General features: G+C 48.6%; 1 protein-coding gene across 2 annotated transcripts; it reads right to left on the bottom strand.

Moving 5' to 3' along the window:
• Window positions 1–7,869: 7,869 nt before the first annotated feature.
• Mcl1 (MCL1 apoptosis regulator, BCL2 family member) lies at window positions 7,870–12,661 on the bottom strand. 2 transcript variants are annotated; one of them, XM_021235464.2, is made up of 3 exons: window positions 11,525–12,387; window positions 11,011–11,258; window positions 7,870–10,330 (listed from the first exon to the last, which is right to left on the bottom strand). In XM_021235464.2, the coding sequence occupies exons 1-3, from the start codon at window positions 12,150–12,152 to the stop codon at window positions 10,214–10,216; spliced, it is 993 nt and encodes a 330-aa protein (XP_021091123.1). In that variant the 5' UTR covers window positions 12,153–12,387; the 3' UTR covers window positions 7,870–10,213. The 2 variants fall into 2 exon arrangements, with proteins under 2 accessions (XP_021091123.1, XP_040608155.1); XM_040752221.1 differs by lacking the exon at window positions 11,011–11,258 and having other exon boundaries at window positions 11,525–12,661.
• Between the last annotated feature and the right edge of the window lie 1,446 nt (window positions 12,662–14,107).

Consider the following 14,107-nt stretch of genomic DNA (forward strand, 5'->3'; position numbering starts at 1 on the left):
GGGGAAGGTGCCTGTCAAGGGAGGCGCTGTGCCCATCCATCTGCCTGAGCTATGTTACTCTTTCTTACAGCTCAGCTGCCCCGCTCTCCCTAGGACTGATGGTTGCTGCTCACCTGTTTTTTGTTGGTTTTTTCTTATGTGCACTGGCGTTTGCCTGCATGTGTGCCTATGTAAGGTTACTGGATCCCTGGATTGGATTGTGAGTTACAGACAGTTGTCAACTGCCAAGTGGGTGCTGCGAGTTGAACTTTGGAAGACAGCCAGCGCTCTCCATTTATGTTTGTTTGTTTTTTTTTTTCAAGACAGGGTTTCTCAGCCGGGCGTTGGTGGCGCACGCCTTTAATCCCAGCACTCGGGAGGCAGAGGCAGGCGGATCTCTGTGAGTTCGAGGCCAGCCTGGTCTACAAAGTGAGTTCCAGGACAGCCTCCAAAGCTACAGAGAAACCCTGTCTCGAAAAAACCAAAAAAAAAAAAAAAAAAAAAAAAAGACAGGGTTTCTCTGTATTGTTTTGAAGGCTGTCCTGGAATTCGATCTGTAGACCCAGCTGGCCTCGAACTCATAGAGATCCACCTGCCTCTGCCTCTTGAGTGCTGGGATTAAAGGCATGCGCCACCAAGGTGTCTTAAGCTTAAGCAGTGCGTAACTCTAGACCCTGCTCCACCTCCCGAGTGCTGAGATTACAGACACGGGCCACCATACTTAGCCTTTCTGTGAAGATGAGACTTGTTTTCAGTGCAGCCCACGGCTGAGCCGCCTTTTCCCTATCCAGCTAGATGGTCAATCTGTGTGCAGGCTACACCACCTGTGCTGCAGCTACGACCTTTGTGTTGCACTACAAGAGTGACAGACAGAGCTGTGGTCCCATTACAACTCTGTAACTTCCAATTTCTTAGTATTTCCACACATCACAAAACACTGCTCAGACTTTTATTAATCATTTAGAAATGCAAGTCAGGCTATCAAGTTGGCTGAGTAGGCCCTGGCACTGGTGACCAAGTTGGACCCCTGGCATCAGCACCTACAAGTCATCCTGACCTTCACACACCTGCGCCTCTCCACTGCCTCCGTGTGCCTAGCCGGACGGTCTGGTGAGTGAAGCTGCTGCCCCGCATGACTGCTGGAGTGTGATTCCTGGATCCCACGGGGTTAGGAGAGAAGTGACTCCTGAAGGCTGACCTCTGTTCTCTACCTGTGTGGTGTGGCACATAGGTGTCCCACTAATGTACTACTTATTTAATGTAAGAAGACTTTAAACGCAAGCCAGGTGCTGAGGGTGCATGCTGCATGCCTGTGGTCCCAGGGTTTGGGAGATGGGGCAGGGTAAAGAGCAGAATTCAGGGTTATTGTTATTATTGTAAGCAGTAAGAAGTATGGACTCAAGCCAGGGAGGTGGTGGAGGCGGTACACGCCTTTAATCCCATTACTTAGGAGGCAGAGGCAGGTGGATCTCTGTAAGTTAGAGGCCAGCCTGGTCTACACAGGGAGTTCCAGGACAGCTACAGCTGAACCCTGTCTCAAAAAACAAACAACAACGACAAAAAGATTTCCCCCCCCCTACAAATTCACTGCTGAGTTACCTTAGTATGCAGTTTTAAAAGCAATAAAATGAAATTTCTTTTGAAAATAACCTTCATCCGGGACTTTTAGTCAAATTCTTATGCTACAAGTTTTTATTCCATTCAGCACTGATACATTCTTCTTTTAATTCTCTTGAAGTTTACTTTTTTAAATTTATGTATGCCATGTGTGTATACGTGTGTGTATACATGTATGTATACAAGCAACTGCAGAGACCCGGGTGAGAGCATTGCCTCCCCTGAAGCCGCTCTGTGATGGGAACTAAGCTACAGGCCTCTGCAGATCAGCTAACACTCTCAACACACTGACCTCTCCAGCTCTTTTTTAAAGACAGGGTCTCACTATGTAGACCAGGCTGGCCTCCAAGTCAGAGCCTCACCTGCCTGTGCCTCCCCAGTGCTGAGACTGTGTGTGCCACCACTCCTGGCTTTAGTTCTCTTATGCAGGTTTACACCCCCACACCTGGATGAACACAGAGAGGAAGAGAGGCATCCATTCTATTTCAGACCAGACTTGAACCACCAAAGAGAGATGGGGGAGGGGACAGACAACACCCAGCACCACCACGGTGTTCTGCAGAGTGGCTGTTCGCAGCTGATGATGGATCAGGGCTGGGGTGCACCTCGGTGAAGAGAGTTTGTCTAGTGTGTCCAAGGATCCCAACTGGATCCCGAGCACACAAACACAAACCTTCAAAACAAGCCACATCATCTGCACACACACACACACACACTCACGCATTCACATTCTCACTCTCGCGCACACACACACACATTCACACACACACACACCCTCATTTCAACACAGTTGTTTCCCTGTTTCTGTTTCACTGCCTCATGAGGGATTTCTGAGAAATGACAAAACTTCACTTCCCACAGCCGCTGTCTGCAGGTTGTTTTTTACTTTCCTTATAGCCCATGCTGGCCTGTCTCTGCCTCTCATCTGCTGGACTATTGGCATAACTTAGGGCTTTTTCTTTTAAATCAAGAGACGGCAGAGGGAGGGGCAAGAGGGTGCATCCCAAGCCTCTACTATCAACCCGGAACTTTACACACTGGGAGAAACACCATCTGTGCAGCCTTCACCTGTGGGCTGCACTTCTCAGATCTGGGTTCTCAGGGTCAAACGGAAATAAACAAGACTATCACCCTCAGGAAGCGTGAACAACAAACCTAACAGCTGCTTCTTTGCAGCAGCCCAGCTGTCCCATCCCCCTCCACCCCATTTCCAAGGCAGACTGGAGATATGAGCTGAGCATGCATGACAGACCTCGGTAGAGGAGGTTTAGGAGTGACATGCATAGGACGCCAGGCAGGGTGGCGGTTCATGCTGTAATTCTAGCACGCAATGGGGACAGGAGACTGCTACAGGTTTGAGTCCTACACAGCAAACCATGCTCTCCAAAAACAGCTGCAAACCTCTCCCAGGATAATACTAACAGCTAAGCTTTTCCCGTGACTATTTTCTTGGTCTCTTTCCCAGCACACCTTGTCCCAGGCTAACCTGAATAAACAAACATACACATGTGACCAAATCAAGTGGGGGTGGTGAAATTCTGAATGGAATGCGGCCCCAGCCAGTCAGGGGACCAGAAGCTGAGATCTCCCCTACAGTCTGGGTGGATTTATACCAGCAAAGGAGCCAAAACAATGAGCTCATGGGCAAGAAAAATGCAGTCTGTGGGGAAGTCTGGGCAGCCAGAGCAAACTGGTTTTCTGAATCGGGATGGGAAGAGCAGCAATTGAGTCTCCCACGGGAACAAGATTAAGAGTAGAGACACCATGCATTTAGTAACTTTCAAGGGTTGTTCTTACTAAATTTTGTTCTGCAGAGTGTAGCTCCCAGTCCTGTGATCAAAAACAGGACTTGCTTTCCCTGGCTGTGAGTCTGGAAGGTGAGGAACTAGTTAGCTGTAAGGTTCGAGCTCTAGTATAATAGGTTATTCATGAGGGAATTTAGGTAAGGACATGGCAATAATCCCAACATTTGGAAGACTGAGGCCATGGAATAAGGATGTCTCAAGTAAGACAAGGTACTTAATATGCCTTTCCTATGTAATATTGCACTCCCGCAGTCCATCGAGTAGGCCATGGGGTCATACTGTTACCCTCCTGAAGTGCAGACTAGACTCCGATAATAGTTCTTGTAGAAATCCAGAGTCTGGTTCACAGAATTTATAACCAGTGGCTTGCAAATGTGTAATTCCATCTCCTAGGGAGCCAACCCACTTACATGTACATAACCCCTCCCATATACAGGTAATTAAAAATAAATAAAACCAGGCTGGGCTACAAACCTTCGATCCCTTTAAAGTTGGGAGGCAGATCTCTGGGAGTTTGAGGCCAGCAAGTTCCAAAACAGCTAAGGCTATAAGGTTTCAAAAATAGAGTGGGATAGCCAGGGTGGGGTGGGGTGGGGAGTGGGGATGGGGGTGCACTCCTTTAATCCCAGCACTCGGGAGGCAGAGGCAGGCGGATCTGTGAGTTTGAGGCCAGCCTGGTCTACAAAGTGAGTTCCAGGACAGCCTCCAAAACAATACAGAGAGTCTCGAAAAACCAAAAAAAAAAAAAAAAAAAAAAAAGAATTAATTAACCAGGCTGGGTGCTGGTGGTGCATATGCCTTTAATTCCAGCACAGCACTTGAAGACAGAGGTAGGCAGATCTCTGTGAGTTTGAGACCAGCCTGGTCTACAGAGTAAGTTCTAGAACAGGTTCCACAGCTACACAGAGAAACCCTGTCTCTAAAAAAAACAAAAACAAAACTATTAACCAGAAGTCAGTTCCTTCTCCTGTCAGGTATGGAGTTACTGGAGTCCAGGTTTCACCTGGACAACACACAGTGACTCCTAGTCTCAAAACAAAACAAAACAAAAAAGCTTGGGTGTGGTAGTGCACTCCATTCGGGAGGTAGGGGCAGGTGGATCTCTAAGTTCAAGGCTAGCCTGATCTACAGAAGGAATTCCAGGGCAGCCAGGTCTGTTACACAGAGAAACCCAGTCTCGGAACCCTACCTCCTACCCCCAATGGAGAGAAACCCCACTCAATTGTCAAGTTGTATGAGTCATCAGCCTCCCCGGCAGATGCCCCTCCCCCTCCCAGATGCTTCACATAACTGAGATAAGCTAAACTAACACAGCATACTGTGAACTAAGACAGAACCAAGTTTTCAAATCTCCAGAAGCCTCTGGAGTAGGTAGGGGTGGGGAGCCGGGGTCCGAGACGCCTCTGCAAATGATTCTTCTGCTTTGGGTATCTAGCTGGCTGCAGCCATGCTACACACTAATGGCACTTTTTTCACTCTGATTTTTGTAAAATTCTTTAGTTACCAAAACTTGTTTTAGGCTGGCCTTATGGCCACCTCATACCAGGACTTTTCGAGGCTAAGTCAAAACTATCATCCCAAGCTCCATGCCAGCCTGGGCTAGAATGCCACCAAGTTTCACGAAAAGGGGAGCAGGGTGGCCGTGAGACGAGACTGAACCCAGGACTTGCAGAGGTTAAATACACACCCTAATGAATGAGTGACACCCCGACCTTGAAAAGTATTCTTAGGCAGCAGAATGACCTGGTCCTCGAGTTACTCGACAGGGAAGGTCAGCAGCTCTGGTCTAAACTCCAGCACCCTTACAGCACAATCAGGAAAAAAAAATGGAAAATCACAAAACAAGAATTGAAAATGAAAGGGCTGGTGGCTGTTTGACAGTTTGCCTGGTATTCAGAAGGCCTGGGTTCTGAAGCTGGCACAGGCATACATCTGTCTGGCACTTGAGGGAGCAGAGGGAGGAGGCCAGAACTTGGGCCTCCACAGCACGGCTGTAGAAAACTGAACATTAGTTGTGTCAGACACCAGGTGGGGTGGGTTGTCTCCTTAAGGGACTCAGGTTACTCTTTGAGTAAGAGTCCTGGTTGGCCTTAAAGTCTTCCTAAATGTCAGTGAAATTAAGATATGTGCCACCACACCCACTTCTTATTGTTTCCCCCAAACAAGCTCTCAGTCAGCCTAAACTGGCTTCAAAATCTTGTAGCAAAGGCTGACCTTTAATACCTGATCCTTAAGCTGCCATCTACAGTCTTAGGCGTCCTAAGGGTGTACCACCACCACTCCCAGCCTTAACATCCACTTTGAAGGTATTTTCTTGGAAATAGAAAACCTTGTGATGACCTTGACTGACCTCTAAGTCACAGCATCGCCTAGGACTCCCCCAGGCTGAGATTACAAGTGTGCTGCTGTAGACAAACTGGCTTGATTAAGTTTTTAAGGTAAAGTAACGGACTGTGCACAAACAGCTTCATGTCCTAAAGCATCAATGGGGCCCATCATGGTGACATAAAAGGCCAAGGCAGGAGCATCCAAAGTTCAATGCAAGCCTAGGCCCTGTATCAAAAGTAACTAAAAGCCCCTAAACATCATTAACTGAAACTTAACCCAGGCCAAGAATTAGGGTCCTGTCTCTATCCAGTGACGTGTTATGTAGCACAGGCTTGCTTTGGACCTGATGTAATCCTGCTGGGATCTCAGGTGTGTGCCAAGCAAGATTTAGCATGTTAAGTGTTACCCTTTCTTGGGTACCATTGTCCCAGCATGTCTCTGTACAGCTATTGAACACTCCCAACAAATGGATACCTTTCTTTTCCTTTGTGTCCATGTAAGCAGGGCTCAAGACAGAAGAGGGGATCAGATCTCCTGGCACTGAAGTTACTTAGGTGGCTTTTTGAGTTCTTACATGGAAGCTGGGAACTAAATCTAGGCTCTCTGGAAGACCAGTTAGTGCTACCAAATCTGAGCCAACTTCCAACCCTCCCCCACACCTTTAAATCTAGTCTCTATGCGGCCATGTTGGCTTTCAACTCCAGGCAGTACTTCTGCCTCAGCCTAACGGGGTGATGGGCATGGCTACGGGTGCTGGGGCTACAGGCATGAGCCACTATGCCCAGTACAAAGTGGCTTTACAAGTTACTGCCTGTTGTTGGCGGCACATGCCTTTAATCCTACCACTCAGAGGGCAGGTACAGGTGTTCTGAGTTCGAAGTCAGTCTGGTCTAGAGTTCTAAGACCACCAGGGCTACACAGTGAAACCAATAAAATTTACTGTCATCTGGTAATGAAATTCATGAAGATGGGACAGACGATCAAACACACAAAACTGAGTGGAGAAGGTGCCAGATGCTGTTTGCATGATTAGTGTTTGGTGTTTGTGGCTGAAAACCAGTTATGCAAACCTCAAATTTGCACATTTCCATGGTGATCCGGCTCCCTTTCAAGGTATTTGACAACAAAGGCAGGATAGTTCTTCAAACTGGCTTAGCCTCACCTCCTTCTTGGAAGGAGAGGCCCTGACAAATACCAAGAACTACTAAAACCTCAGGTGACTAATCTTTTTCATCTCAGAAGTGCGGTGGAGTCAGTCATTGCTTTGTGAACCCTTTTACATTAAAAAACAAGTGAACAACACAGCAGCCTATCAAATAGGGCTAGTGAGATGGCTCAGTGGTTAAGAGCCACAAGCCTGAGTTTGATCCCCAGGTCCCACAGTAGGAGGAGAGAACCTTGACTTCCAAGTTGAACTGACCTCCACATACAACTCAGGAGATAAAAATGTTTTCATGAACAGGCGCGTCTGATTTCCGCATTAAGAAGGACTGGTGGGCAGCGCCTGTACCTCAGCTGGAGAGCACCTACCTATGGAGCTTGCACCAAATCCGACTAGGCACAGAGCAGCATCCTAAGATAGAGTGTGGGTCAGTGAAGAGCCTGCCCACTACACACAAGGTCCTGGGTCTGACTCCCAGCATTTGGGGGGGAGGGGATTGGGGGAAGGAAAACTCCTTTTCCAAGTACACTCCTTACAGGGGCAGGTTGGGACAACACACTCCAAGGAAGCATAAACCCATCTCAGCTAAAGCAGAGGCCCACCAGAGGTGTAGGCAGGAGCAAGAAAAATTCAAGGTCAGCCTTGGCTAGTGAACTTAAGACACAAGAACCCTTTCAGCAACAAAGGCAGGTGTGGCGCTAAGAGACCAGAGTTTAAGATCATCCAGCCTGGGCTATTTTGAGACTGTCTCAAAGGAAACCAAAAAGCATTCTCTTCCACCACCCAAAAAAGTGAAGAACTAGTTTAAGTGGTAATACGCTAAACACAAGACTTCACATTTACATTGCACACTCTTATCACTTTGCTGCAAGGCAAATCAACTTCTACTTCACTTACACGCACTTGCCCAGCTGACTTCCCTAAAAAGACTTGCATAAGGGGGAAGGAAGGCGATAAAAGACCCATACCACACCTTACTTTGGAGAAAAAAAAAAAGGTTTTATTTTTTTTCCTTAGGAGAAGAAACAGAAGTTAGGGAAACACATTTTTTTTTTTACAACCCACATTAACTTGCAGTTGGTCCTAACCCTTTCGGGAACAGATGTTAAAAATGCTGGTTCTACCAGAATGAAGGTATTCACCACCCCAGGTAGAATGTACATGGATGCTTGAAGACTGTATGGTGTTATTCCCTGAGAGAAGTGTAAGACAAACAGAATTTGCTGAGAGCCATCTCCAAACTGCCCCTCCCTCTTCGCTTCAGAGGATGTCTCAACTATTCTGCTAGTGAGTACTCAGATCACGTGCCTCATCTCTAAATAAAAACCCCTTTTCTCACCCACTTGGGCTCTGCAAGCCTTCATGGCCCTGGAACTAAAATACCTGTCTGTATAAACACAAACTCACACAACTGAATATGGGACACTAGCCTTTTAGTCACCTTAACCTGTAGGGTTAATTAAACTACATAAAGTGCTTATAAGTCAAGAGATAAACATAAATAAGCAATTTATAACCAAGGATAAATCTAGGTACAAATAGCTCCAGCAAGACGACCTGTGGCTGAGATGGGCAGGCCGGGCATGTCTTCCCCCTTACATTCTTAGTCATCTGATTCAGGACTATTTTTATCTGTAGTCCTGACGAAAGGTCACATTCTGAGGCAAGCTTTCAAAATGACCGTAGCTCAAACAAACTCCTCAGTTTACCAGTGGCTATTATAGAACTGAGGCTCAACAAAACACACCTTTTTAAAAATTTAAGTGAGCATATCCATACTAGGAGCAAACTGTATAGAAACTTATGTATGATGCAGCTCACTCCAACTTCTCAAATTCCCAAGGGGACTTTTGATCAATAGGATAAACAGTGGAAAAGGGAGTTTCACCCCCATACCCGTTACTGTTGGTCATAGGGCTCAAAGAGGAAGTGTCACTTCACTGCCCTCTAAGGAGACAAAGTTCTGCTGACTCTGATAGGATGGGAGGGAGATCACTTAGGTTCTTAGTTGGAGGGTGAGGGTTCCAGGGAGGAAATGTAGACTTCGATTATATTTGTAGAGGGACCAGAAGATCTTAACAAGCCAGTATGTAAAGAAAGGAGAGGAAGTAAAGGTTAATACAACAGGTGGGACATTTAGAGACTAATACAGAAATTCAAAACAAAGCTTGGCAATCATTAGTAGAAAAGAAATACATATTTGTTTTATTGACACCACCAGGCTTAAACTTGTGTCAAACAAGTAAACCTTGTGAATAGCACCATGGTTATGAGTCTAGCCTGTGATACCAAACCACTTTACAATTTAAAGTCAACAGGGGGCCATATGCCTCACATCTACCTGTGATCCTTACATACAAAATCAGACTGGAAAATTAAGCCTGCATAGTTATGAATCCCATTTGTTCCACTATAACCAGTCCACACACACAACTGGTTCTGTATATACTCTAGAGCTGATCATGACAACGTTTTAAAAAGCTGTAAGAAATAGATTTCTAACTAGAGAAGTTGCAAGTTTCAAAAGGGTATGGAAAAATTAAATCTGAGTCATCCCTCCTTTTCTATTCAAAGAAATAGACTTTCTGTAAAAATATATACAATTTTTACAGACAAATACAATTTATATGCTGTTTTCCTTAAAAATTGAGGCTTTTCAGTTTTGTAACTAATTAGTGAACCTTAAGTCAAGTACTTTTGGCCATTACTAGGCTAATAAACTTAAGATTATCATCAAAACCAAGCCCAAGTAGACAGGACTACGTCCTGAGCACTTGGACTTCGTCAAGAAGTACTCCTGGGAAAGCTCAGAGAGCCTTTCACATTCTTGTACAGTACTGCGGCTTCCTAGTCATGGTCTGGTTACTTGCAGCTTAAATCCAACTTACACAGATCACCGCCATTGTTAGTGCTTCTCTTTCAACACTACAGGAGTGGAGTGACGGACTGCACATTTAGTGAGTTCTATGACTAGCCTGAGGACTGGCCACTCTTCTAGACAACGAAATCAAGTCTGTTCACCTACCCACTTCCATTCATTCAATCTACAAGTCCTCCTCCATGGCCTCCCAAAGTTTGCTGAGTGAAAACTTGGCTTCTTTCAGATAGTAACTCTTCAAGAGGGAGCACTTCCCCATGTATTTATTCTTGTTAGCCACAATCCTGTAGCCACTTGCTTGCTTTCTGGCTATGTTGCTAGAGTAGAACTCCTGGATTGTTAAAGCCCGGGCAGCTTCAAGTCCAACTTCATAAATACATTTGTTTTCACAGAAGCAGGTGGTTTGGTGGCTGGAGTTAAGAGTCCCCTACTGCACTCATAAGGCTATCTTATTAGATATGCCAGGCCAGCCCCTACTCCAGCCACACCCGCAAAAGCCAGCAGCACATTTCTGATGCCGCCTTCTAGGTCCTGTACGTGGAAGAACTCCACAAACCCATCCTAGAAAACAAAAAAGAAAAGCACATTTTTCAAGTATGGGTTTCTGCTGTTGTAACACTAAATACAGAGAAAGGGTGAATTAAAATATCCTCCAAAACAATGGGGAACCAATTATTATATACTCCCGGGATGCAAGAGAAACATCTCTTTTCAGTAGTTACACTAACTCACAGCAGTTGAATTGCACAATCTGAATGGAAGAATTATGAGGGCCCCCACGACATGGTAGAAGACAGAAACTCTCTTCGGATCCCCCTGCAGTATTTCTCCCGTGGGTCAGTAATGAGGCTGAGAACACCTCACAGCAGAGCTCTTTGGGTATTAAAACTTCTAAAATGCAGGCTCTACCCCGTTCTCCATTTGATTACAATTGCCCACGGGGAAGGCTACCGAGTCATCACAGGTGACTCGTACTTCTTCACGGTTTGAATGAATCCACTGCTCTGAAGATTATCCAACTGAATTAGAAGAACAACCTACAGAACACAAGACCTTTTGGTACAATTCAAGACCGTCACAGCACTTTTTCTCTGGACCTGCCACTTACAACGTCCAACATCCAGCCACCAGAGATACGTAAATGAGATCTGGACCGGGAAGGAGCTCTAGTAGCCTCCACCTTCACAAAATCCTGCACCCCATTTCCACTCCAGTCACTGTAAACCGTAAGGCAAACTTACCCAGCCTCTTTGTTTGACCAGCCAGTCACGTTTTGTCCTGACAAGAACGTCTGTGATACTCTCTGCTAATGGTTCGATGCAGCTTTCCTGGTTTATGCTCTTCAAGTGTTTGGCCACATAGGCACCAAAAGAAATAAGAGTCACAATCCTGCCCCAGTTTGTTACGCCATCTTTGAAAACATGGACCATCACTCGAGAAAAAGATTTGACATCGTCTTCGTTTTTAATGTCCATTTTCCGAAGCATGCCTGAGAAGGAGAAAAGCATGCAACCTCATGGCCTCCTTTGTCCGACGCGGGGCACGGCCCCCTTGCCCACCCACGGCGAGGGGACTTGGCTCTGGGGCTCTCGGGCCGACCCCACGCCGACACTGACATCCCACCCTTTCCGGCTTTTGAACCCGACTGCCAGATGGGCGGAAACAATGACTCACGGCCAGAACATTCTGGTTGCGGAGAGCCAGGCTCGGGCTCTCCCCGCACGGCCGGCCCGCCCCGCCCCGGGCGCCGCTTACCCTGGAAGGCCGTCTCGTGGTTGCGCTGCACCCCGTCGCCCACGCGCCGCAGGGTCTCCAGCGCCCTCCGGCCCGCCGGGCCCGCCTCGCCCAGCGGCTTCGCGTCCTTGACGCCGGCCGCCTGCTCGCGCAGGTAGCGCGAGATGATCTCGAGCGACTGGCGGTACAGCTCGTCGTCCTCCTCCTCGGCCGGCGGCGGCGTGGAGGGCAGCGAGCCGTCGGCGCCCGTGCTCTTCGCCGCCTCGCTCACGCGCTCCAGCAGGGGCAGCGCGGCCGGCCGCTTGCCGAGCGCCTCCGGCTCGTAGCCGTCCAGCTCGTCCTCGGGAGATATGATGGCGGCGGCCGGCGCGGCCATCTCCTCGGGCGGCACGGCGAGGAGGCCGGGCGACCGGAGCAGCCGCCTCTCTGCCGACGCGGTGACGTCGGGGTCCTCCGCGCCCACGGGAGGCGGCCGCACGACCACCCGCGCGCCGGGCAGCAGGCCGGCCTCCCCTCCCCCCTCGCGCCGCGCCTTGGCCTCCTCGGCCGTGAGGCGCGCCCCGGCCGGAGAGCCGCCGCCCGCGCCCAGGCTGGCGCCGCCGCAGTACAGGTTCAGGCCGATCACCGCGTTTCTCCGCAGGCCAAACATGGTCGGACGCCGCAGGCTGGGGGGGACGAGCGCTGGGAAGGCCGCGACTCCGGACTCGAGGCAGGCGGAAGTCGGGAGTGGGGCAGGCTGTAACCGGCCGCCGCCTTGGGGCCGCTCTGACGCAAGCGAGGACTTCCCGTAAAAGGGAAGGGGGCGTGATTTCCGGAGAGCCGGCCGGACGTGCAGCGCCGGCTCTCCCGACTGTGGCCGGTTACATAACGAAACGGCTGGCGGCGCGCGCGTTCCTTCCGCCCTCTGCGCCTCTGGCCCAGCTGGCCGAACGCTTTTGGCGTCCCTACTCGGGAGCGCCTGCGTTGGGCCAATTTTTGAGTTCCAGGTGGAACTCCCTGTGTAACCTGTGCTGGCCCTCACATTAAGTAGCCCTGACTTAGCCTTTCCCGAGCTGGCAGGACAGGCTTGCTTTACCCGTCGCGTTTTCATACCATATTACCGGTTTGTTTGTTTTTCGAGGCAGGGTTTCTCTGTGGCTTTGGAGGCTGTCCTGGAACTCGCTCTGTAGACCAGGCTGGCCTCGAACTCACAGAGATCCTCCTGCCTCTGCCTCCCGAGTGCTGAGATTAAAGGTGTGAGCTACCAACGCCCGGCTACCATACCACTTTTTAAAATGTATCATTATCATTATTACTATCATTTGCAGTTCTGTGCCTCCATGTGGGTGCTGGGAGTCGAGCCCGAGTCCTCTGGAAGAGCAGCCAGGAGTCTTAACCGCCCAGGCATCTCTCCAACCCCCTGTACTAGCCCACTCATAACCACTAACTCGCTTAGAAATTGAGGGGGAAAGGGGAGTGGCAGTAGAAGATTTGAGTAAATAGGGGCGCGCTGTTGGGAACTGGTGTCATCTTTCTACTATGTTTCAAAATGAGGATGCTTCGTGGACCACTATTAAAGAGTGGAGACGGTGGAAAGGTTCAACTGGCAAAAGGCTTCTGCCACTGAAACCCAAACCCGAAGACCTGAGTTTGATACCCAGAACCCACCTAGAGGTGGAAGGAGGGAGCCAGCTTCACAGAGTTACCCAAGGACTGCCACGAGAGCCCAGCTCCTCACCCCCACACACAAATAATAAAGTCTAAAAATGAATCATGGTGCCTGGGCCTGTGGCTCAGTCGGTAGAGTGCTTACCTAGTCCTGGGGAGGTTGAGGCAGGGAACTCAGAAGTTAAGATCATCCTTGCCTACATAATGAGCCTGCTGAATGAAAACAGTAATTTATAATGGCTTGCCTACCCTGTAGAAGTCCTGGGTTGATCCCCAGCACCTCATCAAAAGGTAGGGATCTCCGTTTGAGGCTAGACCAGTGTGCTGGCTAGTCTTATGTCAACTTGTCACAAGCTAGAGTTATCTGAAAGGAGGGAACCTCAAGTGAGAAAATGTCGACGTAAAATCCAGCAGTAGTAAGGCATTTCTTAGCTAGTGATGGATTGTGGGTGGTGCCATCCCTGGGCTGACAGTCCTGGGTTCTCTAAGAAAGCAGGCTGAGCAAGCCAGGGGAGGCCAGCAAGAAAGCAGTGCCTCTTTATGGCCTCTGCATCAACGCCTGCCTCCAGGTTCCTGGTGTGTTAATAAACACTGGTGTAGCAGCATAAGCCAAGCAAACCCTTCCCTTCCCGAGTTGCTTCTGGGTCATAGTGTTTCATCACAGCAATAGAAACTCCAACTAAGACACCTTATCTCCATAGCAAGTTCCCAGCCAGCTAGAGTTACATAGCGAGATCCTATCTCAAACAAACAAACAAATACAACAAAAATTTCAGGCTGGGACTATGGCTTAACTGGTAAAGTGCTTGCCTAACATAGAATCCTGGGTTCAAACCCCTATAAAATGACTGCACACCTTTAATTTCAGAACTTGGGAGGCACAAAAATTAGGACCTGGGAGATGGCCCAGTGAGTGAAGGCAGTTGCTACCAAACCTGAGGACCAGAGTTCTATCCA

The sequence above is a fragment of the Mesocricetus auratus genome, unplaced genomic scaffold (genome assembly GCF_017639785.1).
Source record: "Mesocricetus auratus isolate SY011 unplaced genomic scaffold, BCM_Maur_2.0 Super-Scaffold_100009, whole genome shotgun sequence".
Taxonomy (NCBI): domain Eukaryota; kingdom Metazoa; phylum Chordata; class Mammalia; order Rodentia; family Cricetidae; genus Mesocricetus; species Mesocricetus auratus.

Bases quoted from the DNA above. Each gene is read 5' to 3' on its own strand.
- Mcl1 (XM_040752221.1), bottom strand. From the start codon at position 12,593: ATGAAAACGCGACGGGTAAAGCAAGCCTGTCCTGCCAGCTCGGGAAAG. The intron at 10,331-11,524 runs GTAAGCGGCGCC...TTTGTTTTCTAG, and splicing joins CCACGAGACGGCCTTCCAGG to GATGGGTTTGTGGAGTTCTT.